This window comes from Eucyclogobius newberryi, unplaced genomic scaffold (assembly GCF_026437365.1).
Source record: "Eucyclogobius newberryi isolate DKJ021-1_F unplaced genomic scaffold, fEucNew1.0.hap1 SCAF_17, whole genome shotgun sequence".
Taxonomy (NCBI): Eukaryota; Metazoa; Chordata; class Actinopteri; order Gobiiformes; family Gobiidae; genus Eucyclogobius; species Eucyclogobius newberryi.
Window position 1 is genome coordinate 21,493,117 of NW_027315801.1, and position 25,221 is coordinate 21,518,337.

Sequence of the window (25,221 nt, forward strand, 5' to 3'; positions counted from 1 at the left end):
ATGCCAGCAGTGACCTTCAACCTCTGGCAACATCAAAGATACAAACCTCTGGTACAGACAGGAACATCCTGAGAGACAAATAATGCATCAGGACGTTGCCTTCCTGACCACAGGCCTTTCCCTTCAGCTCTCACAGCAGCCAGAGCATAGACTCACGGAAGAGCATGGGTGGGTGGGGTGTTGGCATGTGAATGTGTTATTAAACCAGGTCTAAATCTGCCACTCCTGCAGTTGCAGGAGTGGTAGATTTAGACCTGGTTTAATCCTGGTTTAGACCTGGTTTAGTCCTGTTCATGAGGGGAAACAGATAGAACAGCACTCCAGGCAGATCTCTAAACAGTCTGTAGACCCACAGCAGGTCTCTATGACCCCACACTCCTCTGTGCATCCCGCGTCTAGACAACAACAGCCAACCAGAGCGTCCGAACAGCAACAGGTCCCGCCCGCTTCCGCACAGGCCGCACCCCCTCCACAGAGCAGACACTGAGCCAGAGCTGAGCACAGAGAAGGGAGCTCACAAAACAGACAGGCCAGCAGGCAGTGAACGCAACAGTCTGCAAAACAACATGCACAGAGCAGTCAACGACAAACAGTACTACAGTTAGTATACTGTACTTCATGACTATGGAACGTTATTTGTTTAATCCGATTTTTTATTTTAAATGCGGGCAAATTCACAACTACGATTTTTTTTTAACCCTGACATATCATGTTTGAATTATTTAATATTTTTTTAATTTAGTTGCAGAATTTTGCAGTGTACATTTTCATTCAGTTTTTCTCAGTTTAATAATTCTAAATGAACATTCATCTTTACATAGACAGTGCAGAGATTTCAAAGACCTAAATACAAAGTGCAATTTGTTACCACTCACAATTGTTAGTTCAATTCACTTGACTTGTTAAAAGTTGAATCAATGCATAAATTGCAACTGTATTAAAAGTTGAGTGAACTCAAAAATGCTCACATCCAGTTGCCTCACTATTTCAAATTAACTTATTTTTTTCAATAGTGAAAAGCGAGGGCAAATCTTGACATCTTTCATCTTTGCTGTGAACATTTTCAATGCCATTTTTTATTTCTAACAGTTGAATTTGAAGGCTTGAAAATCTATGCATTAAATAGTTAAAAGGTGATTTTTTAATTTAAATGTTTAAATTGAGAAAAGTACAAGTTCACTGCAGATTAGAAGAAAAGTATTCAAAATTCTAAATCTGATAAAACAATCCGAAGTAATTGCGGCTCATATATTGTTATTTCTCTGTATTCTTCTAAAAAACTAGCACTACAAACCAGGATCCTGGAGAAGGATCTATTTGTGTGTAATATACCTTATCATTTCCTGCCTTGTAACATTTTTGGATCTGCTCTCTGCCTGTCTCCATGGAGATGTTAATGCTTTGCTTGTTGGATTACGGTACATGTTTTTTTATTGCTCAAAAACACCTTGAAAAACATGCAGATCTGACCTGTAACTTGGCATTGACACAAGTTTAATGCCATACTGTGGAACATTCTAGGCAAAGCAATAACATCTCCATGGAGCCAGCATGTCTCTCCTGTTTGCTCTGAAGGTGGACAGTGTGGAGCATGAATCTGACTCAGAGAGATAAATGTTTCTGTTCTGGTGACAGTTGAAAATACTTGTGTTTATCTTTCACAGACAAACACTTATCTCCATCGCCACATGTGCCTGCACTGGAGAAGGTCCACACGGAGCTCACGGGAGAAAAGGGTCATAAAGAAACACAAAAGCATAAAAATATAACGTCCAATGAGCAAATGCATCCTCTTAATTTGACCCACATCATGTTTAAACCTGTCATGTGCAAAGGACGAGGTCTGAGTCAGAATCCTGGTCATGGAGTCTGGACCTTTCTGCAGCTGTGAGCCATGATCCTGGTCAGTAGATTCTAACAGAGAATTAGCTTGTGCTTGTTTTAGGTCGATGAGGAAAACCAGTGAAACCAATATTAACTTCATGTTGTGAGGCGAGACCATGTAGGATCATTTGTTTCATTAGATTTTGAATTCTAAATACTGCCGGATTCCTGACTCTTTCTATGTTTTATTCCGAATTTCAGCTGCAGTGTACATTTTCTCAGTCTAATTTCTTTTTTTAATGAAAATGCCCCTTTTGACAATTTAATGCATAGATTTTGAAGACTTCAAAGGACCAAGCAAAGCGAGGCAGCGTTTAGTTTCTCTGCTCCTCGTCTGTGGAACGCTCTCAACAATGAAGAACCGTCCCAACTTTGTCTGCTTTTAAATCTGGGACATAACTGTTCAGCTCAGCATTTACTGTATATTTATCTTTTGTGAAGCACTTTGCGTTGCTTGTGCATGAAATGTGCTTTATGAATTGAGAGAGAATCTTTGCATTGAAAACTTTCCCCAGCAAGGACTCAAGATGCCAAGATCGACTCATTTGGATCAGTTGCTAATCCGTTTGCTAAATTCACTGCAAATTTTAAACTTTCAATCCAAACGGTTTAAAAATCTATGCATTGAAAATGTAAACGGTGAATTTTCATTTGGGATTTTTCAACACATAAATGCACAATCTAAATGTACACTGCATAAATTCTGCGACTGACATTTAAAGTAGACAATAATTCAAACTGTTTTTTCTAAGCGTTAAACAATCCAGAGTTGGTAAATTCACCAGCATTTAACATTGAAAATCTGATTAAAAACAAAACAAAATCATAAACATTTGACCTCCTCCTGCTGCCTGTGCGATGTGGGCGTCGGTTGTGATGTGGGCGGGGCTTTTCGCTCTCTGATTAGCTCCTGTTTGATGAAGAGGGTGAAGGGAGCGGGGGGAGGCGCCAGGAAGGAGCCGAGCATTCCCATTGGATGATAAACTGTCACGGTCCTCTGTTGCGTCCAGGTGAGGGGGCGGAGCCTGGGCTGAGGACAGGGCGGAGACACAAAAAGGCAGGTATCTTTTTTAACACCCACTTAAGCTCAAATGTTTTCATGGATGGCTTTTTACACATTTTACAAAACGTTTTATTTCATCATTAAAAACACAAGTCACTGATCTACCGTCACATTAACCACTTTTCTCACCCGCGTCGTGATGTGGCAGGATTCCATTGGCTGTCGGCTGAGTGACAATGCATTCTGATTGGTCCAGACTTGTCTCCTTCTGTTTGATTAAAGTCTCATCCATTCTTAAAAGTACAGAAAGGTAATTACTTATAACTATGTAGTTAATGATTGTATAATCAAACACATATTATAAAAACACATTCTCTATTTTTTTTTCTAAATCGGCTCTGAATCTGACCATTGAAATATTCAGTGTATTATTTAAACTAAAATATTGCCAGCAAAAATTATAATAATGAGTTTGATATTACACATGTACTTCACTGGTATCTTCTCAAAACTATCAACACATTTTTTTACATGATTCAATTTAAGATGATTCTGCTGCTCTGCTACATGTTACAAAAAGCACAAACATTAACTGATTTACAGAAATCCCTGCTCATTATTACCCACAGCCTTTGTTATCCTTTGTTCATGAATGCTCCTGTCTCACCTGCAAAAACAGCAATGTTTATTCCTCAGCGTCTCTCTCTCTCTCTTTATAGGCCATATTCCGTGTTTAGTCCTGGATCATTCTCTCATCTCAAGATAATAAAAAAAAGAGCAAACTTCTATTAATAATCTGTTTCCAGCATAATCTTGTGTCCTTGTTTTGCCTTGGTTTAGTCCTTGTTCATGCCCAGTTTAGCTCCTTAAACACTGGATCAGATCTTTGTCAGTGTCTCTTTCTTTCTTCTCTTTTGCGGTTGTCCGTTTTATAGTGGAGAAGTCCCTGATTTAGTTCAGATTGGTCCTGGTTTGGACCTGGAGGTTATGTTGGTCTCTTTTGTCCCGTTATGGTTTGGTGTGGTCGACTGAGCTCCTCCTGTTTCCTCTGAAACGCTTTTATCTGTTTGACAAAGACACGCTCTGAATACTTTGCAGTTCTGTCCGCAAAGTCCCTCTCTGAACCAAAATTAGATATTTAAAAAGTTACAATGATTACTTTTTACCATTGCTTTCTTAGTTAATAAGTTTCTTCTGACAATACAACATGTCATTGCTAAATATAGATATACTACTAAATTATATGGATTTTCAATTTCTAACTGACCTTTGTCCAGTAATTCATGAAGTCAAGTGTCTTTCATAATCCCTTGATGAATAAACAAATATTGTCAAGTACCGTAAATGTCTTTAAACCAGGTTATTTTTCATAATTTTAATTTTTTTTTTTTTTTTCTTATTTCGAAACTTTTGAAAGGGCCATATTATGCTAAATGAACTGTTTTGCGCTTTTAACCTTTTTAACCGTTTCCATCATCAGTTTACTCAAAGTTGTATTTTAACTGATTCCTGCATGTTTGAGTAATCCACTACTGTACTGTAACTGAGGCTCAGTGTTCAGAAAATTCCTGTTTTCACCTACCACTTATCCCCGCCCACATCTCTCTCTACTCAGTTGTGACTCCGAGTGACACATGTAGAGGTCTAAAATGTCCCGTACCCACTTAAGTAAATAAAAACACGTAAATGACTGTCCTTGTTACGGCGACTCTCGGTGTACAACCCACATTGACCACTAGATGTCCTCAGCGCACCGGACACAGCCGTAATTCAGCGCATCCACTTTTCCAGAGGCATGGCAGAAGAAGACGCGGCGGAAAACAAAGCGATTTCGGCAAATTTCCCCCCATTTCCCCAAAAATTGGCATCTACAAAACCCTCCATCGATTGGACTTGAAAAGGGGCATTAATAAAGGAAAAGAACGCTATTCCACCTTGCCTCGCGATGGTGAGTGTTTTGTTTGTTTGCTGCAGATGTGGATGCAAACTGCAACATCCTCCGGCAGGATGTGAACCTAGCTAAATCTCAGTGATAAGTCGCTAATTAGACTAATCTAAATAATGCAGATGAGGCGTGAAGTGGACGTGGCTCTGTGTTTTAAACAGCGCACAATACGAGTTTAGGAATAGTAATAAGACAGTTATTTGCTTTGCTTCACATCCTCACAGCTGGAAGCGAAAACTGATTCGTTTTGAGGAGATTTTGGAGTTTAAAATCAAAACCAAATGTATTGGAAACGATAGAAAAATGTATCTGCTGAGAAATAAAGTAATGAAACTGTGAAATCAGCCTTTACCCAGTATTATTATTTTTATTTTATTTTTACATCTGAACTATTCAAGATTTTGTTTATTTAGGATAATTAACTTTTCAGATAATGAGTAAGGGAACAGAGGTGAGACCAAGTCCTTGTTTTGTAAGTCCTTGTTTGTAAGTCTTTGGCCTCAAGTCCAAGTCAAGTCCCAAGTCTTTGGCTCACAAGTCTGACTCAAGTCCAAGTCGTATACCTCGATATGCAAAAAATAAATTAAAAAAATCATATAACATATATAAATATAACATAGATAGTAATAACTTTGCCTTTGTTTGCCTTTCATGCCTTTTTTGAGGCTGCGGAGGCAGCAGCAGAACATGATCCAAAGGAGGAAGAAGAGGACGAGGAGCCAGAGAGTAAAACAACAGAGCGAAAAAGGCCTGTCGCTGTGGAAACCACACCGTCTCCAGTTTACTGTCTCTGCAGAAAACCAGATATCAACTGTTTCATGATGTGAGCAGAGAGACCTGGTTTAATCCTGAGTTAATCCTGGCTTTGTCCTGTTTAGTTTAATTTGACATTTGAAGTTAAAATCCCCATTGGAAACAAGCACATAAACAAACAATGAACACATTTACAGAACTTTTAAGAGTAACAAAAACATTTAGACTTAATGTGAAATATGAAAAAGCTAGATAAAGCAATTGTTTTTCACAGATTGAAATATTTCTATGTTGGATTTGTTCAGAGGGTGTGACAGTTGTGCTGAGTGGTTCCATGGACATTGTATTGGGATATCAGAGAAAGCAGCTAAACCCATCAGGGTCTGGTACTGTTCTTCATGTCGAGGTGAGTCTTAAAATCAGCTACTCTCCTGACCACAATCTTGTGCTGTACATCTGGAGAGGTGTCATCTTAGTATTTCTTATCAAGATTCAGAAAACAAAATGTAGTCTGCCTTAACCTTAACTTGAATCGTCTCAAATGTGAAAATACAAGTGGCAAATATATATATATAGTGATATTTCTGCACTTTAATGATTATTTTTACCGACATTTTGTTGTCGTTGTAAATGAGAATTAGTTCTCAATCAACCTACCTAGAGAAATAAAGTTTAATAAATAGAAGTAATAAAAATATATTTCTCATTTCTTTTAACACATTTCTTTTGAATTGACATAATATCGTCTGATATATAAAGTAAACAAGGCTCACATTATATAAGTACCTGGTATTTTGTCCAAACTTGACTTTATAATAAGTCTTCTTAGTTTTCAAAAAGTAGTTTTTCTCTACTGCTAAAATATGTTTGTTTATTCAGAGAAAGACCCATCATTAGAGATTAAATTCCGTCCTAAAAAGTCCAAGCAGAAGGATCCAGAGCAGGAGAAACTAGATATGGAGGATTTTCATCAGCCACCTTCACACTTGGATAAGAGGAGGAGCTCACAGCAGGTAATGCAGCTCCTCCCTCTCATCAGACACTTCCTACTTCCTGGTTCAGTACCGGTTTGAGCCTGTTTGCTTTGACCTACTTTTGTCCTGTTCAGTCCTGCCCAGGTTTGCCTCGTCTGCTTTAGTTCTGTTTTCATGCTAAATTAGTGTCTTTGGACCCAGAATAGTCCTGGTTTAGTCATGGTTTAGTCCTGGTTTAGTTCTAGTTAAGTTCTAGTTTAGGTCTAGTTTAGTTCTAGTTTTAGTCCTGGATTAGTACTGGGTTACACTGGCTTTAGCACTTGTTTAGACCGTCTTTAGTGCTTGCTTAGTCTCGATTTAGTCCTGGTGTTATTCCAGTTTGATTCCTGTTTAATCCTGGTTTAGCCCTTGGTCAAACCTGGTTTAGTCCTAGTTCTCTTCATTTTCAGCAGATTAAACGCTCGGCGCGCATGTGCGGTGAGTGTGACGCGTGCCTCAGAACAGAAGACTGTGCTCAGTGCGATTTCTGCAAAGACATGAAGAAGTTCGGAGGTCCAAACCGCATTAGGCAGAAGTGTCGGCTGCGGCAGTGTGAAGTCAGAGCCAGGGTGAGTCTACTCACAATCACCCTCCTGCTCTGACCAATCAGGAGAGTGTATATGAAAAGGGGCGGGCATTGCAAACTGCAACGTTTGTTTTTCAAATGTAGCTGGTTTTGTTCTAGTTTGAGGTAACCAAATCTATTCAATTGAATTTTCCCTGAGAAATAGAGTTTAGTCTTGGTTTAGATTTGTCTGGTTCAGTATTAAATGCTGTGAAACCCTTTCTTAAAATAGTAAACAATCCCCTAATTGTAGTTACGCATTTATTAATCCCTTGTGTCTTAAAAAAATCCATGGGCATGAATTCTTTTTCACAACAAGAAAAAAACAATCTGGATTTTAGAAGCAAATGGTAATTTTTCTCTACAAAAATAAATATTCTTACACTTGATACTTGAGCTAATCATAAACTGGCTTTAACTGAGACTTTAGCCAGTTAGTACATACAGTAGGAGAGACTTGTTTTCTGTCTGTTTGTAACTAATGACTACATCTCTTCCGAGCAGAAGATGCTCCGAGTGCGTGAAGAGGAGGAGCTGGTTGACCGTCCGCCTGTCAGGGGGCAGGGCCTGCAGAGGAAAGGGCTTCATACAGAGGATGAAGATGAAGATGATGCCTTCAGCGAGAGTGAACTGGAGCTTTATGAGCAGTACAAGGCAGCCGGCTACAGGAATCTGGTGAGAAACACATTTAGAATCATGTTAAAGGTATATATGTTTCTATTGATGTTAATGTAAGTAAGTTAATTAGTCGACTTCATTTGTATAGCGCTTTTCACATAAATACAGTCACAAAGTGCTTCTCACAGAGGTAAGAAATACAATTCAAAATACAATAAAGTATACAGCAGTGTACAGTCAAATTTGAGCTTGGCCAGTAAGGCTAGAATGCTTTTTAAAGACATAAGACCAAGAACGCAGGAAGAGAGGGAGATCATTCCAAAGTGCGACAGTTTTAAGAGACCGGCCTCCTCGAGTTTTAACACAAGTTTTAGGGCCCATCAGCAAATTCTGCCCAGAGGACTTGAGGCTCCTGGATGACCCAGTTTGATCAGGTCAGTTATGTTGACTGTGCCTTGTTGAATGCTGTAGGTGTGGCACACCGAGGATGAGGAGGAGGAGGGACAGTCTCTGAAGAAAGCTGTGAAGGTCAAAAATGTGAAGAGACGAGACAAGAAACCAGAAAAAAAGGTAACTACTAACTACTAACTACAACTACTTATTGCTACTCCTATTGCTACTTGTGAAATTAGTCTAGTCTAGCATTATTTATGGTGATTATTATTTTATTACAAGTAGTTTTTTTTAAGGTATCTCTACTTTACTTAAGTGAGTGGATACTTTTTACGTTTACTTCAGTATATCTGAGAGCAAGTATCTGTTCTTTCTACTTTTTTAAATGGATTGAAAAGTAAAATGTACCCAAACTTTTGGTTTGAGAGGTTATTTTCAGCATGTTTATGGTGACATCTTGCCTAAAGGTTTGGCTTTGAGCAAATAAAATTAGGGGTTACATTGAGAAATTGGTTGACTAAAAATCAAATAAATTTGTTATCAAGATCACCATATTCCACTCTTTAATAGTTATCAAAAATCTTCTTTTATCTTTTACTCTAAAAGTAAAATGTTACACATACTTCAATACTTTTGCTTTAGTCGTTTACTATGTGATAAAATTACTTGAGACGTTGTTTTGCTCCTGCAGCTGTACTTTTACTTTTGTCACAAATTTGTGCACTTCTTCCGCCACTGATTTCATTGATATTTTCCCATTAGAAGTCCCAGGAGTCCGTGCATAAGGAGGAGCGCAAACATAAGGGGAAACAGCGCCACCGTGTGAGAGTGCGGCACAGTGAACGGGGAGAGGGAGGGGCTAAAGACTCCACTTTGGGCTTAAGGCAGTGTCTTGGGCCTGGATGTGTGGTACCAGCTCGAAACAACTCCAAATACTGCTCCGAGGACTGTGGCATGAAGCTCGCTGCTAAGTGAGTACTGTTTGGGATATTTTTAGTACAATATGAATGCCCTCGACTAATCAACTAATCGTGACTAGTCGGCTATTAAAATAATCTTAGTCGTATTTTGATTAATATTAACCGTTGTCTGGACTATACAGACAAACACATTTATTTTATAACAAAGACAGTGGCATTATTAAATCTAAATGTCAAAAAAGACATTTTGGATTTTCATTAATAATACACTTTGTTTGTAAATATTCTCCATCTAGAAGCTTTCAGCCTTTTATATGGTTAATAATATATTGGTGGACAATAGAAATAATTGTTTGAGTAATTTGAATTTTGCCTACCATAAACTTGTAAAATGGTTCTCAAGATGCACAAAAGGCTAGAAGTAGCACTAATCATCATTATTCATCATCGCTTACATTTATGCCATGATGAACCAAAAACTCATATTCTTTTCTCTGTCCAGTCGTATCTACGAGATCCTGCCCCAGCGGATCCAGCAGTGGCAGCAGAGCCCGTGTGTGGCGGAGGAGATGGGCCGCAGACAGCTGGAACGGATCCGGCGAGAGCAGCAGGCCGCGCGGCTCAAGCTAACGGCAATGGAGAAGCGCTTTCATGAACTGGAGGGAATCATCGCTAATGCTAAACAACAGCAGGTTCAGCATGACGAAGAGGTAGCACGTAATCGTCCAGACTCTTTCTGTGTTTTCCGCATACGTTTGTGTCTAATTGCCCTGTTTTTTTGTGTAGTTGCCAGAGGGAGAAGGAGACGACACGGACCTCCAGATCTTCTGTGTGTCGTGCAGTCATCCCGTCAACCCCAAGGTGGCGCTGCGGCACATGGAGAGGTGCTATGCCAAGGTGTGTATGAGCCCGCAGAGTATTTAATTCAGCACTTGTCCCATGTTGTGTGCTGACTGAGCGTGCCCGTGTGTCCTCAGTATGAGAGCCAGACCTCCTTCGGATCCATGTATCCAACTCGCATCGAAGGGTGAGTTTCATCCTCTCTGAAGGAAGTGATCATGTCCCACAGACGGCTACACTCGCCATCATCGGACCATGTATTGAACTATGTCAGAAATGTGTTGAAAATAGATGCAAAGGGTGAAAGAGCAGAATCTAAAGGGTTGTTGAAACTCTAGGACCAGATTCACATAAATGTGGATTCATGCTCATGTGCTCACTGCTTCTGTTTCACTTCACGTCTACAGGGAACAAAAACTACTATGTTTAATTTGTACGTATCTGCTGTTTGCGTTCCAGAGCCACTAGGCTGTTCTGTGATGTGTACAACCCTCACAGTAAAACCTACTGTAAGAGGCTGCAGGTGCTGTGCCCAGAGCACTCCAGGGACCCCAAGGTGAGAACAACATCAATTAAAGTGCGGGAAGGTAGTCTTGCGGGAAGGGCGACCGCCTTCCCGCAAGACTGCCATCCCGCACGACCGCCTTTTGATCGCGATTGCCCCGATACTGCATTCTCTTAGACTTTATTCTTTAGACTTTATTCTTTAGACTTTGTTCTTTAGACTTTATTCTTTAGACTTTATTCTTTAAACCCCCTCCTCCCTGTACCCCCGTCACCTAGCAACAGAGACCCGCCGCTAATGCTACCGCTAATGCTAAGACCACGGCACGAGAGGAAATGTGAGGAAGAGAAAGTGGAAGGCATTAATTGCGCCTCTGCTGGCCAATTGTGAAAATACATATCTGCGATACACTTTTTTTCATGGCGTCTTGAGGAGAATATAATCCATGAGTGTGAAACAAATCAGACAATGTTGAGTTTTTCACACAATGGGTAGGGGGCGCTATAGAGTACATTTATTACATGGTATTAATTATTTCCAATCAGACCATAAAAACGCATTAGTGAGTGAAATATGAGCTCCGTAGATCAATTCCAATAGGCGTGTTACGCCAAAACATTCTTTTGAATATTTATTAAATTTCAATGTCTTTAGATGCAAAAGGTGTTGTTTTGAGCTCGATCTGACAAAAAACCTAGGATAAGTACGATTTTGAAAAAAAAAAGTCAAACGTGGCGGTGCCACTTTGATTCAACATGGCTGACTTCCTGTTTATCATAGAGCGATTCTGCCAGGTGTGTTTTACTCGTCAAAGGTCAGAGGTCAAAGGTAGCTCTATCACTGTCCCAAGTTTTATGTGCCTAGGCCAAAGATTAAGAGTTTCATGTTTTTTATTTTTTGAACTAGTCGGCACTGTTGAGACGGCGTTCTCACAAGATCCATTTTATTCTAGTTCGGGCCGAGCCGATCGCGTCTATGTCCCCATTTGTGACATTCATCAATGTTCAGGGGGTCAAAAATGCCAGAGTTGTGGCAAAATGACCATGCAAGAAGAAGAATAATAAGAACCATGGCAAGAACAATGTCTCGATCCATTCCAGAGCCAATAACATCAATATACAATAATAATATTAGAGCAAAACCTGACTTATCTGTGTCGATTACAGATCCCTGCGGACGAGGTGTGTGGCTGTCCTCTGGTCAAAGACGTTTTTGAGCCGACCGGGGAGTTCTGTCGAGTCTCAAAAAGGAAGTGTAATAAACACTACTGCTGGGAGAAACTGAGGAGAGCAGAGGTGGATCTGGAGAGAGTCCGAGTGGTAAGAAATATATTTAACCTACAATGTGCACTCCATTTCCCCAAATCAATAAATTCATTGAATTATTCATCCTCTGTGTCACTCCACAAACTCCGGAGGTAGAGGAAGGGCAGATTCTTCTTCTGCGCCGCTTAGAGCCTAGAGCGCCCTCTTGCGGTTGTCAGTGTGAAAATAATCAACATGTGAAATGCGGTTGCCAGTGTGAAAATAACGAATAATATCACATAATAATACAAGTTGCTCTGGAGTATTAGTCACACCCCGGCCAGAACTATGAAAAAAGGTACGACTTATAGTCCCAAAAATACGGTATATATCTGATTTCATGTAATAAAAGATAAGTTAAGATAATCCTTTATTGTCCACACATTCGGAAATTTCATGTTTTCAATTTCATGTTTTAAAATTTCAATAAAGAGAAATACCTTTTTGCCCCAGTACAGATATATTGTAAAAGCCGCTCTTAACGTCACAATGAGACTGCTGTGTCCTGCCTGCATCTAATACGTCCGTTTCACAATAGTGATGGTTGCAAAATAAAAAGGTTTTCACAGCAGAGAGCGAGTATCAGATTGATAATCATAGGCAACATGTAAATTCTTCACCTGTAGAAATCTATACACCTTATTTTCCGGACTATAAGTCGCACCAACCAAAGAATGCATAATAGAGAAGAAAATAACATATATAAGTTGCACTGGAGTATGAAATGCGGTTGCAAGTGTGAAAATAACAAATAATATCACATATAAGTCGCTCCGGAGTATAAGTATAAATATAAGTAGGTCGCAACCCGGCCAAAACTATGAAAAAAGGTGCGACCTATAGTCCGGAAAATACGGTATGTTTATAAAAGTGGTTTTGTCCCTTAGCTCTGATGATAAAAAAATTATTGACGTGGCTAATTCCTCAGAGAGAATGAATGGAGCAGGAAGTGAACACAGAATGTTGTGAAAAGCATTTACACACTAATCACGGTGAATGATTAGGATGCCCAGAATGCATTAGGTAGGTGAGCAAAGCGTGTAAAGTTAAATCATTAAGATTATCTTTTTTAGTGGACTGGATTTAAAAATCCAGTCCAGCTCCTTTTTCAATGTAAAAAATATATTTAAAACATCACATCACATCTCCTCATAATGCTTGGCCCATTCACGGAAATATTAAAGCATTTACATTTCTGTAATAATCTTCGTTTTTTTCAGTGGTACAAACTGGACGAGCTGTTTGAGCAGGAGAGGAACCTGCGCACCGCCATGACCAACCGTGCCGGCATGCTGGCTTTAATGTTGCACCAGACGATACAGCACGACCCCATAACCACTGACCTCAGAACAGGTAAAGAGAGATGAACAGGGCACCAGAGAGCAGCCTGAAACGTGGCAGAACTGACTCCAGATCAGCCGGGACCAGCACTACACAACCCTCGGTCCATCGGTCACGTCTGCAGCTGGAAATGGACTAAAAGACAGTTGAATAGTGTACAATATTTCATCACACTACGCTATCTTGGCTCAGTCTTGTTCACAGAGACTAAAGTTGGACTAGACTTCAGTGTTACTACTTTATAGATGTTTTATTGTTAAACAGAAGTGATGATTCCAATACGCTTTATTTTTCTCAGACCTTTTCTACAGATATTGTTTACGGACTCGTCATAATTTTAAATCAGTGTTCAACCACCAGCGAATATACTCAGCAGAACTACACTACCCACAATGCACTCTGAACTGAAGCAGTTACAATTTTAAATCGTGTTTCCGTTGCACCTTTATCCTCGGGTTTTGTTTATATTTTTTATATCATGCTTTTTATACTGTATTGTTTAAGTTTACCATTGTATCGAACAGATGTTTCATTAAAGAAATAGCATTTTAAAAGATGTCTAATTTGTTTGTGTTAGTGTCATCATTTGTTCCATCAAGAAGCGACAGTTACATAATTTACACTGCACTGAATGCCACAATCACAAAAATGGGCACATCTGACCGTATTAATTAAAAAAAAGATATATAACGTTAGCTGTCCAAGAAAAGAAGAACAAACATCTTCAGATCTGCTTTGTCTGCTCCTCAGTTTCTGCCCTGCTCCTGTCTGAGTTGAAGGAAAAGTGATATGGAGCGAGGTCTGGATTAGGGCAGGATTAATGTGGATTAACACAGAGAGAGTGGTCCTGTCGCAGAGAGGAAACACCAGAAAGCCGGAAGAGAATATGTTGTAAGTGCCATTAAAACCTGTCACGAGTGAAGCCTTTATTTGTTGAAAAGTTATGAGGATTCACACCACTGTGTATTGTTGGATACTCTGTATTTCCAGCTCTTGAGATGGATTCCACTGGGACCACTGGAGCCCTTGACTTGGATCCTGGCCCAGGTTTTGAGTTTCTCACAACACAACACTCACTCCTGCCACTAGCACTGGCTGAAGGATTGTCTAATGCAGAGAACATAATCGAAACATTTAATCTCTTAAAACGTTTGTCTTCCTTTATGTCAATCATACAATGGAAGTCTGGGAAGTCCAAATACCAATTTGTACACTAATCCCACAAATAAAAATCTATATGACTTAATTTGATTTAAATGCATTGTGCCTGGGCTTGTTTACTCAATAACAAGTTCAGAAATGTCAAATTTCAGAATGTCAAGGGTCAACAAAAGCTCCCAACAGCAGCTTTACCATAGCCAATATTTACCCCAAAAAATGTGGCAAGATTTAATCCTCTGTTCATAATTGACCATTTACACTTAGAAAGAGTCGGCAATAACAGAGTGTCAGCTTTAGTCAAAGTGCAGCCATTGGTTTATTTTCCAAAGGGATCAGAAGCAAGTTTTAATTGGGAGTAATTTTAGTCAGACGATTTAGGGCAAATCAGACGTAATTATACTTTGTAATTGAAGCAAACGGGAAATTGTGATTCCTCTTCCATTCCAGCACATCACTTGCTTCAACTCTGACACATATGACATGATGAGAACAGATCTTGACCTTCACAGTCTCCTCCAAACTCAATTTACCTTCTCAAGTACAGCACATGTAACTCCCTGCTTTACAGAACATCCAATCAGAGCAGAGGACACCAGAAGGAGATCCTGTGCGAGGTAAACCAGTGTTTCTCCTCCTGAGGGTCAGGATGATTTCAAATTATTTCAGAGGCTCCCCAAATGACGTGGGGACTATTGAAAATGTATGTAACGGTCTTGAATAAGCCTCGACACCCTTCAAATGCAGTGATAAATGTATATTCCTGTTTGCTGACTGACCTAATACCTCTATCTAGCCCTGATCAAACCAATTCATACAAATAAAGCTAATTGTTCACTTTGTAGGGAGTTTATTTTTCTGTTTTTGGGGTCGTGAACGCCAACTACTGTTATTATGGGGGTCGCGACTGATAAAGGTTGAGAACCACTGAGGTGAACACTAGGATTACAGAAGGTTTATAAAGAATATATTTCCTTCTTTAGAGCTTTGGAAGAGTTTAACCTTGAGTGTCGAGTTGAGACCCTATCGATGTTTTAAAATGACAATAAATCCAGATCGAGTGTTCAATTCGTTTTCCTGTGGTTTGTTGTCATTTTATCTGAGCACAAACAGATGCAGAAGATGAATGGACACGTGCTTAGAATGAACAAACCTGTTGCGTGATAAACATACTCACACATCCAGCCACAGACTTCTTTTGTCCCTCACTGCCTTCCATCGCCTCAAGAACCAACAGCGCGGTCCTGCTTCTGTCTCTCATCCACCTCATCCATCGCATCCATCGCTCCATCCTCTCTCTCTCTCTCTCTCTCTCTCTCTCTCTCTCTCTCTCTCTCTCTCTCTCTCTCTCTCTCTCTCTCTCTTTCTCTCTCTAATCCCGCGTGCACAGTCTCACGTGCACTCTCACGCACGTGCGCACCGCTCTTTCTCTGGTGCGCGCGCGGAGCCAGATTAACGCACGAGCGGAGCAAAGAGCGAGGACCAAACCAAACCGGACGGAATATTGTGTTTTCTCCATTTTTGACGCGTGGATGTGGATTATTATATGCACTTGTGTTGAGAAACGAGACAATGGGAATAATTTGTTGAAGCGAGCGGAGGAATGGATGGAATAGGGTTGGATTAAAAAAAAGTGAAGTGAAGATGGAGAGAGCAGCGCGCGTCCGGAGCTGAGAGTTGGAAACTGAGAGATGTACGACGAGGGCCTGAAAAGTAAGACACGTTTTGATTAAAAAAAAAGAAAAAAGAAAGAGTTTTCTCCTTTAACATTTCTGTCAAAGATTATATAGGCCGCGTTTATGGTTTATATCACAAATCACAGCGTTGCACGATGTTTTATGTTCTAATTCTGCTAATTCTGAGTGTTTTTTTCTTCTTTTTTCTCTCAAATTAAATCCTGTTTAGTTTGATATAAGTCCTGGTTTAGTCTTGTTATAAACCTTAACCCTGTCTCCCGTTTTGGCTTGAAACATACAAACACAATCATTTTGACCACGGAGAACAATCATGAAGAAACAGTTGGCTATTGTATAACTTACAATGTCAACGTTCTTCTTGACATTTCAAAAGAAGGTCAAACTCTCATTCACAGGAGCCTTTTGATATTGATTATGGCGACAGTTGATACTAAAAGTTCAGTCGAAAACTTTTTATAATCATCTATTTTTTTATTCTTAGTCCCAGAGAGTGTATTTAATCCTGTCTTTGTTCAAATAATCAGTTTGATCAGAACGGAGCGTTTTATGGAAATGTGATGGAGGGACAGAACCCGAACATGACCAGGTCTGATGTGTTCAGGATGTGTGTGACAAAGGCATGGATTACCTTTTCATTGTCACAGTGGCAGTCATGTCATCTTGGGTCAGGTCTAAAGCTCTGTTTCCACGACAACCTCATCAGCACCATAGACAGGGACTGCCATTTTGGCTCAGATCCTCCTTAGGGATTAACATCTCAATTTAGATAAAGTTCAGGAGGGCTGTAGGAGATAAGTCAGAGCAATATGGAGCCAGATTCAAGACAATCCATGACCTTCTGTAAGTTTATTAAGGCGAGGATTGGCACGTGAAAAAAACATACATTCGAAACTTTTTTGCCTTAGATAACTGAAACATCAATAGTAAAAAGTGTATGTTGTTTTTCATCAATTCATCATCTTTGATTCAGATCACTATCGACTTCTGGATAGAAGTTGAACAGACTTGATTTCAACACCATTGTTCAGATAACTACCTACCATGGATATGAAAATGCATTTATGTGTAAAATACCAATAATTGCATTACATGCAAACATCAGTAAATGTCCGAAAAAGAATAAAGAAAATTTGTACTGTCTATATTGCCAATAGATTTCTTTAAACCTTGTGTACAGCAACACCACTGTGTGGAAAGTGTGAAATCTTTCAATTTATTTCATTCCTGTTGTCTAACACATAATATTCCTCACGTTTGTGCCCAGCTTTACAAAATGTAACTCTCTGAGTAACAAAATGGAGTTGAAACAGCCAGATAGAAATGTTCATGTTTAGATAATTTTTCGGACTAAAGATTGAATTAAAAACATTTAATTTCTCTTCGAAAATTGTCACTTTTTTTTTTAAAGTGCTTAGAATATTATTATTACGACCTGAATAATCGTGATTATCAATGAACCTAATAATCTTGACATCCCTATCGGGATCTTTGAAAAGCCTCTCTCTTGTTCAGTCCCACTTGACTTGTGGTGTTTGGAGCTGTCGTCAAAGGGCTGTGTCAGTGATGTGATGAGAGCAGACGAAGCAGTGGACTGAGTGAAGACAGTGTTTGGGATAATTGTCTGGTCCTGAGGCTCCACCAGCCCCTCAGCGGGTCATGTGACTCCATTCCTCTCATGTGACCATCTGAATGTTCTTTTTGTTCCTTCTGTTCTCTACACGTTTTACCAAAAAGCACAGATATGTCCAGTTTTGTTTAGCTCTGGTTTGGTTGGATGAACCCAGCTGATTTTTAAGTCTTATTTAGTGATTGTTAAGACCTGGTTTAGACTCGCTTCATTCTGGTTCCATCATGGTTTAGTCTTGGGCTAGTTCTGGTTTAGTCCCAGTTCAATAGTCCTGGTTCAGTCCTGGTTCAGACCTTGTTCAGGTTTGATTTAGTCCTGCTTTGGTCCTTGTTCAGACTTGATTTAGTCCTGGTTTAAATATCAGGTATATAGTGATTAGTGATGGTTGGAGTCAGATGTAGGTCACAGCTGTTCTCTGGTCACATGGTTCCAACATATTTATTCACACTACAGCAAATGAACAGGAGATTTTACACACATTTTACATTTACAATTTGACACAGATGGTTGAAAGTCAAAAGACATGACCCTTGATACTGAGGTCAAAGCTGCCATAGAGGGAGGAAGACCGAAAAGCAACTATGGATGGATTGAAAGAGAACACGAGGAAATAAAATGTTGGTCCTTGGTGGCTTCATCACAATGCCATATCTTCGTCCTCAAGTCTTTTATTTGCATTTACAGGTTAATTCTTTAACTATAGTAGCCTACTCCTAACAACAAATGTCCATGGTTTATCTCCAGTAACTATTTTACTTTCACTTTTTTTCTCTCTTTGACATGAACACATCCTAACTACATTTTGTTCATTATAAACTGTAATGAATCTAAATAAAACTACTTAGATAGAATAGATATAGATTCTATAACACTACTTTTTCAAAACTGCAGAACTGATCCACATCTCCATGGTGTCATTTCACCTTAAAAAACATAATTTTATGTATTTCAAAAAAATGACTACATTACATTTTTAAACCCTGCGCGTATAACCCGGAGTCTACATTCTTTGAATAATCCCAAATAAGTACTAAAGGTGGGGATAAGGGGAGTACTCAACCCTTATCTACATATGTCTTCTTAAAGTCCATGTTATCATAAAATATTGTTATTATTAAGAACATTTAGGTATAGTAATGGCTTTACTTTAAACAATACTTGTACTACTAATACTAATACTTGTAATACTTCTAATTAGTCCCAGGGCAGACTGACCTCTTCAACCACCTCTAATCACTCACAAGCATGTCACTTCCACACAGGCAAGGCGAGTGAAATGTCTTGCCCAAGAACACAAAAACAGTATAAACGGGCAAGAGCTGGATTCGAACCTCTTAGTTATAAGACTCAGCCATAAGCCAGTGTTGCTCTCTGTGAGCTGTTCAGGAACTAACTTTTCCTTCCTCTGTGTGTCGCGTTCAGGCGGCGTTCGAAACGGCTACACCAAAGGCATGGACGGCTCTGCTCCAGGTGCGGGAGAAGGGGAGGGCGAGGTGGACGGCAACGGCGGGGACACAGAGAACCAATGGGAGTCCGCACAGGAGGAAGGGGGTGGAGACTCCGCCAACCAATGGGACGAGGAGCTGGACGGAGAACCTGAAGGAGGACCGGACGGAATGAGGATGAAGAGGACGGATACTTTACATTCGACTACGAGTTCAACTGGAACGCAGAGAAGGAGGGGCCAGGCGCACAAGAAACAGGTAAGGGGCTTATGGGTCGGGGCTTTGGAGCGAAGGGGCGGGACTTAGGCCAAATGCTCTAAGGTAAACATCCACTTCTTTGAGCACTCCAGACCCGGCTTTTAGTTTACTGTCTCTTGTATTTGACCTGCAGACCTAATTGTCTTCTCTCTCCTTCATTATATCACCATGTCAGATGAAGAGTGTGTTTGTTAATGTTTGCAACGTCTGCTAAATGCTTGGAAAGTAGGTACATAAACTACAACAACAATTATAAAAGAGCATAGGAAAGGCATGTTTCATAAAACAAAAGTGAAGAAACTAGTTTAAATGTTTTATCCAATATTTTCTTTTATTTAATCATTTGTAAAATGTGCACCTACTTGCCATTACAGTCATAGAAGTCATAATTACTACCGAAGATTTAATGATCTATTTTATACTTATATAAATTAATGAAATATATTTTTTATTAATAAAGGAAAGACAATATTATGTCAGCAATTTGCATTGTTTTGTTACTGTGTGAAACCTTTTTTGATTGCCCTTAAGTGTCAGGGATCCTGTGCAACTGGCTTCATTTCCACAATAAACTTTAAGTATTTTTTTGCAAACTGAAAAAATAAAATACAAAACAAATAAAAGTGAAGAAACTCACTGCAGAGAAATACTCCATCTTATTGTTTTTTCAATGCAGGACCTTAAGCTCTTGTCCATTTCAATTGACAATTTAAATGTTTGCAAAAAAAACATTCTAAATTCCGAATTGAAGCAAAAGTAAAATGGAACAATGTGATTTCAATGGAGAAACTTGGCTGAACCACAGAATATCACAAAATGTACAAAATGAAGATCGTTTTGGTAAATGAAAGCACCACAGACACAACATCAGATGCTGGTTTAAAGACATTGTTTACATTTGTTAATGTAATTGAAGATTGTGATGGATGACTCACAGAAGTGTTGACCCCGCATTTATACCTATAGATATATCACATATTTTACTTCCAATTATACTTTAAATTAAAATATGTACAACAATTTTGAGGCTAAACACTTTTAATTTCTTTCCATTCTCCAGCACTGATTGACAGAACTTAAGGGACATTGGAACTATCCTTGACCAATTTTCTTTAAGACAAATTTATTACAGATATTGAGTGTATTTAGAGGTGTCCATAATTCAGATACATACATTTAACAGTTTATTTTTTTGTCTAAAACTCTGATTTCAATTTCACAGATTTGCTATTGCTATTTTGAGCAAACAATAGTGATACTTTACTCCTTCAGTTTCTGTATTTTCAAAGCCAACACATATTACACATACATGACACCTGTCTCAGTTTGGTTATTATGATAGAATGTATTGTAGTGATAATGTTGTTGGTCTCTTCTCCAGGTCCAAGGCACAAACCAGGTGCAGAGAGCGCCCAGAGCTTTGTTCTGCCTCCGACTCAACAATCCCATCAGACAGGCTGCGCTGCACATCGTCGAGTGGAAGTATCCTGAAAATGCTGAATGATTGAAAAATATATTTATCGCAAACATAATTTGCAAACCTTGAAACATGTTGGTTGTTATTTGCTTCTGATTATGATTGTGATTGTCTCTATATAACTTGTAAGGTGCAGGATTAAGTAGAAACCACATAGTTTTTCATAAGTGATGTGTCAAAAGTGTTCCTCAGCCTTTCCTTTCAGACCATTCGATATCTTCATCCTGTTGGCTATCTTTGCAAACTGTGTGGCTCTGGGAGTGTCCAAACCTTTCCCCGAGGACGACTCTAACTCCACAAACCATGACCTGGTGAGTCAATTCAAGTTATTATTGTAGAGCCAAAAATAACAGCAGCAGTCGCCTCACACGGCTTCACAAAATGGTTGATTTGACCAACAGAAACAGTTAAGAAAACACGATCAGTTCATCCCTGTGATATTTATATATTTTATTTTTCCCTCAGACATGTTTGTTTTGATAAGGATGGAACATTACTGCCTCAATGGGAAATTTGTACTCTGCGTTTGACCATTCGTTAAAACCCTTTCAGCACTGTGTGCCGTAGACACGCCCCTTAGCTGGAGTGTTTTGCCTGTTGGATAAAAGTGGATTGATGACATTTCCAAAGTTGGGGTTATCCAAGTTTGGAGTTTTCACTTACTGTCAAATGTTGTCCAAGCAACAGGCTTGGGTCGTCTTAAAGGAGACATGCTGACGTTACAGAACAAGTTAAAGCTGATTCTCTGATTCAAACTGTGCTTGGGGCTGTACTATTAGTTTAAAACTAGGTTAGCAGGTTAAAAGGGATTAAAAATGTAATTTAAAAAAAAAATGACCTATGGATATTTACTAATCAATTCAGATACTTTATATTTTGTTCAATGACAATAAATCTACACATTCCAATGTAGATGCATTCTTTTGTCTGAAATGTTCTCCGGCTTCAATTCAATTCAATTTATTTTTGTAACGCCCAAAATCACAACAACAATTGCCTCTGAGGCTTCCTCCCACCGTCCAAAGGCATGCATGTGTTAGGCAAAATCGGCAACTTTAACTTGGCCCAAGTGAATGAATGTGAGAGTGAATGGTGTGTCTGTAATGTCTATGTCTCTGTGTTGGCCACTGTCCCGGGTGTACCCCGCGGTAGAAAGCGGTAGAAAATGAATTAATGAAAACAACAAAAAACACAACTCATTATAATATTTATATTTCACATGATATTTTCCCATGTAATGTTTCCGTGGAGACTCTTTCCAAATGTACTTTGTGTCTGTTAATCCCTGCTCTCTGTGTCCATACGCTGTCAGCGATGCTAAAGCTAAGCTAAACCTTCCCCTCTGTGTTATCCCTCTACAACAGAGCACGGGTCAGAGGTCGTGCAGTATGTATGATTGACAGGTGGAGGACTAGAGTTGATCAGCTGAGCTGTGATTGGATCACGCTCTGGTAACTCTCTCTCTCTTGTGTGAATGAGTGTCTCTCGCCCGTCCTTCAGAGCTGTATAGTGTGAAGTGACAGCTCTATGTAAAATAAACTCTTAGCCTTTTCCAGCCACAGTGATGTTTCTTTTATCAGTATTGCATTTTGTTATCCACTTTCTACCTTTATCACGTTTAATCAAACTAGTATTGTCTTTTTAAGATGACATAATTTGCTCATTTACAGTGGATGGATAGTGAATAAATGAGTTGAGGCTAAGTTTAGTAATCAGAGCGTTTCTAGAATTTGTTTACAAAATGAACTGCAATGAAATCAATGTGCCAACTGGGACATACTGTGTATTTGTCAGGTACGTGGTAATGAACTATAATAAAAGTAGATCATAATTTTAAATGTTGTTCATTGTCCATTGACAAAACTGCACAACTGATAAGCTCCGCCTCTTCATAGTGATATTTCACTGGAAACAATCAGTGGATTGTCATTTGCACGTTTTTATTTTGTGGTTTTGGGACATTTCAGAACCCTACATTTATCACTGGGGGTCTTTTCAAAAAATCACAACTATGCACAGGGATAAGGGCGGGGATATGGGGTAGGTGAAAACAGGAATTTTCTGAGCACTCGAGCCTCAGTTGCAGGACAATAACTCAAACATGCAGTAATCAATCAAAATACAACTTTGAGTAAACTAACTAACCAAGAAACACTTGTTGAACCTATTAAAATAACTGGTTTGTTATATTTTTAGATGAAATATTACAGTGAATAAATATTTTAATGCAAAGCTTTGGAATCAGTAGTAGAGTGGGGCTGAAAGATTAATCACAATCAAATCTTTAAGGCAAATAGCAAAGCCTGAAAATATTTAAGCTACACTATGTCTTCTGCAAACAACAACAAATCATATCTTGTTGTCATATTATGTAAAAAATCTGTGATACTTTCCCTATTTATTTTAGTCCTGTGCAAAACATTTTTTATTCATGATTCCTATATTAGTTTAGCCGTTTTCAGTGTTCTCTCAAACGTTAATGCTCTTTGAAGGAAATCCGGATTTTTAAAGCATAAATTCCCCAAATCATTCCTCCCTAAAGAAAGAATTATGTGACTTTTCTGAGAACATAAAACTAGGAGAGGGTTAGATAGAGCATGGGATTCACTTTGCATAGCTCTGATTAGATTTAGATGTATTAATCACATACAAGTTTACACACTTAAACAGTGCAATGACCCACTTAAAAACACCACCAATATCATTTGAGCTAAAAAGCACACACACACACACACACACACACACACACCGTTAGACGTTAGACTTTACAGAGAGAACAGAATAGTAACAGTCTTGCAGGATTAGTTTTATTTAAGACAAAATATACCAAGCCACAATTGAAGTGTCGATCTTGTTTAATGACTCGTATTTGCAGAAGTGGTCCAGGCGCACAGAGGCAATGGTGGGATGTGCTCGCAGAGACAGAGAGATTAGAGTTAATCTGAGAGATGCTCTAGATTCTGTTCAGCGGGTCACACACAAACACACGCTGTTACTTTACTGAGCATGAAACACTGCTTTATCGCAGAGTGAACATGAGTCTGGAGGCAGTCACGAAACAGACAGAAAACAGTCCACATGTTCTTAAGAAATACGCTGAATAAAAATCTAACTTGTGATACATTTGACATATTGATGCATATTTTTAAATGACATGTACTTGTTTTTCTATTCTTGTCTTGGTTCTAGCTATCTTGGTGCTTACGGTCTTAAAATGCTTTAGTTTTTATGACTAAGTTACGGTAGTTTTCCTCATAATCTTCATCAACTGTTATATTCAACGACTTCCTGATAATCTTGGCCCTGGTTCTTGTCTTTACTCAGTGTCTTGTGTTGTCTTGTGTTTTACAGGAGCAAGTAGAGTACGTCTTCCTCATCATCTTCACCATAGAGACGTTCTTGAAGATCCTGGCCTATGGACTGGTCATGCATCCCAGCTCGTACATCAGGAACGGCTGGAACTTGCTGGACTTTGTCATTGTCATTGTCGGGTAAGAAAGCTAAGGACGCACAAGTTTAGATGGACTCAAGGCTTTTTCTGCTATAAAAGCTATAAGTTGCATGATTGCATCTCCCCAGGGCACATGCTTCTGTGACAGTCATTATCATAATTAATCAATAAACAGCTTATTGGTTTAGACCCGGTGGCAATTGCTGACATCTCTAATTATAGAGTTTTAGTTTACTTCTCGTGACTGCATGTTCGGAACAATTCAACTATAAAATATGAAGGATAATTTCAAAAGAAAGTCTTGATCCAGTAATGTTTTTGTCTTAGGCTACAGTCTATTTGAGTTTATATTTTTGTGTGGGTACTTTATTATACTATTACACTGTATTATACATATTATATTCTGGGTGCTTATCCTAAGCCAAAAGAGGATCCGTATTTTTTTTTGTGTGTTTTAAATGTAAGAGCAATAAATATATGTATTTTAAGACAGTGTTATACTGTATGTGAAATACAAACAGTGTATAAAAATATAAACACAGATATGTCAGCTTAAAACTATTGCAGGGGTGTCAAACTCATTTTGGGCTGCAGACCGCATTTCGATGCTCTGGCTGGGTCACAGGCCAAACATAACTTAAAAATAACACAATAAAAAAAATAAAAAAATAAAAATAACCTCGAATCGGTAATAGTTTTATGTAGACACTGTTGCACAAATCTGCAGCAGGTGTTGTATCCCGACATCTACATCCCTCGGGATTGAATTAAAATATAAAATATAACTTCTCCATCCATGACTGCTGGATAGTTGTAGATACACCTCCCTGTGTGTGGTCATTTTGGCAAAAGGATTGTGGTAAACTAAACAGACATCTCTCGACCCCTATTCCTCGCAGTTTTTCTCATAAAGATCCCGATGGGATATCGGGATTTAATTAGAATATTCACCAACTTCTCCGTCCATGGTTGAGGTATCAATTATTTTTTTATTTTTTTTATAATCTCCCGCCTATCGGTTTGT

At 39.0% G+C, this 25,221-nt stretch overlaps 3 protein-coding genes across 3 annotated transcripts in view; 2 read left to right on the top strand and 1 right to left on the bottom strand.

The window, feature by feature from the left end:
* Positions 1–281: 281 nt before the first annotated feature.
* On the bottom strand, positions 282–3,597 carry LOC140362438 (myoD family inhibitor). Its single transcript, XM_072448543.1, has 4 exons — positions 3,555–3,597; positions 3,077–3,180; positions 2,723–2,914; positions 282–554 (listed from the first exon to the last, which is right to left on the bottom strand). Exons 2-4 carry the CDS (start codon positions 3,177–3,179, stop codon positions 292–294), a joined length of 558 nt encoding a protein of 185 aa, XP_072304644.1. The 5' UTR covers position 3,180; positions 3,555–3,597; the 3' UTR covers positions 282–291.
* Positions 3,598–4,653: 1,056 nt separating this feature from the next.
* LOC140363083 (CXXC-type zinc finger protein 1-like) lies at positions 4,654–13,638 on the top strand. Its single transcript, XM_072449410.1, has 14 exons — positions 4,654–4,835; positions 5,498–5,655; positions 5,891–5,991; positions 6,465–6,598; positions 7,012–7,167; positions 7,668–7,838; positions 8,253–8,351; positions 8,937–9,145; positions 9,597–9,804; positions 9,881–9,991; positions 10,072–10,121; positions 10,394–10,490; positions 11,606–11,758; positions 12,964–13,638. Exons 1-14 carry the CDS (start codon positions 4,833–4,835, stop codon positions 13,108–13,110), a joined length of 1,797 nt encoding a protein of 598 aa, XP_072305511.1. The 5' UTR covers positions 4,654–4,832; the 3' UTR covers positions 13,111–13,638.
* Positions 13,639–15,847: 2,209 nt separating this feature from the next.
* Positions 15,848–25,221, top strand: part of cacna1fb (calcium channel, voltage-dependent, L type, alpha 1F subunit) — a 34,859-nt gene continuing 25,485 nt past the window's right edge. The window contains 5 exon segments of the mRNA XM_072449412.1: positions 15,848–15,955; positions 18,989–19,269; positions 20,651–20,751; positions 20,952–21,057; positions 24,098–24,237. Of these exon segments, the coding sequence (XP_072305513.1) occupies positions 15,934–15,955; positions 18,989–19,269; positions 20,651–20,751; positions 20,952–21,057; positions 24,098–24,237 (650 nt within the window). The 5' untranslated portion in view covers positions 15,848–15,933.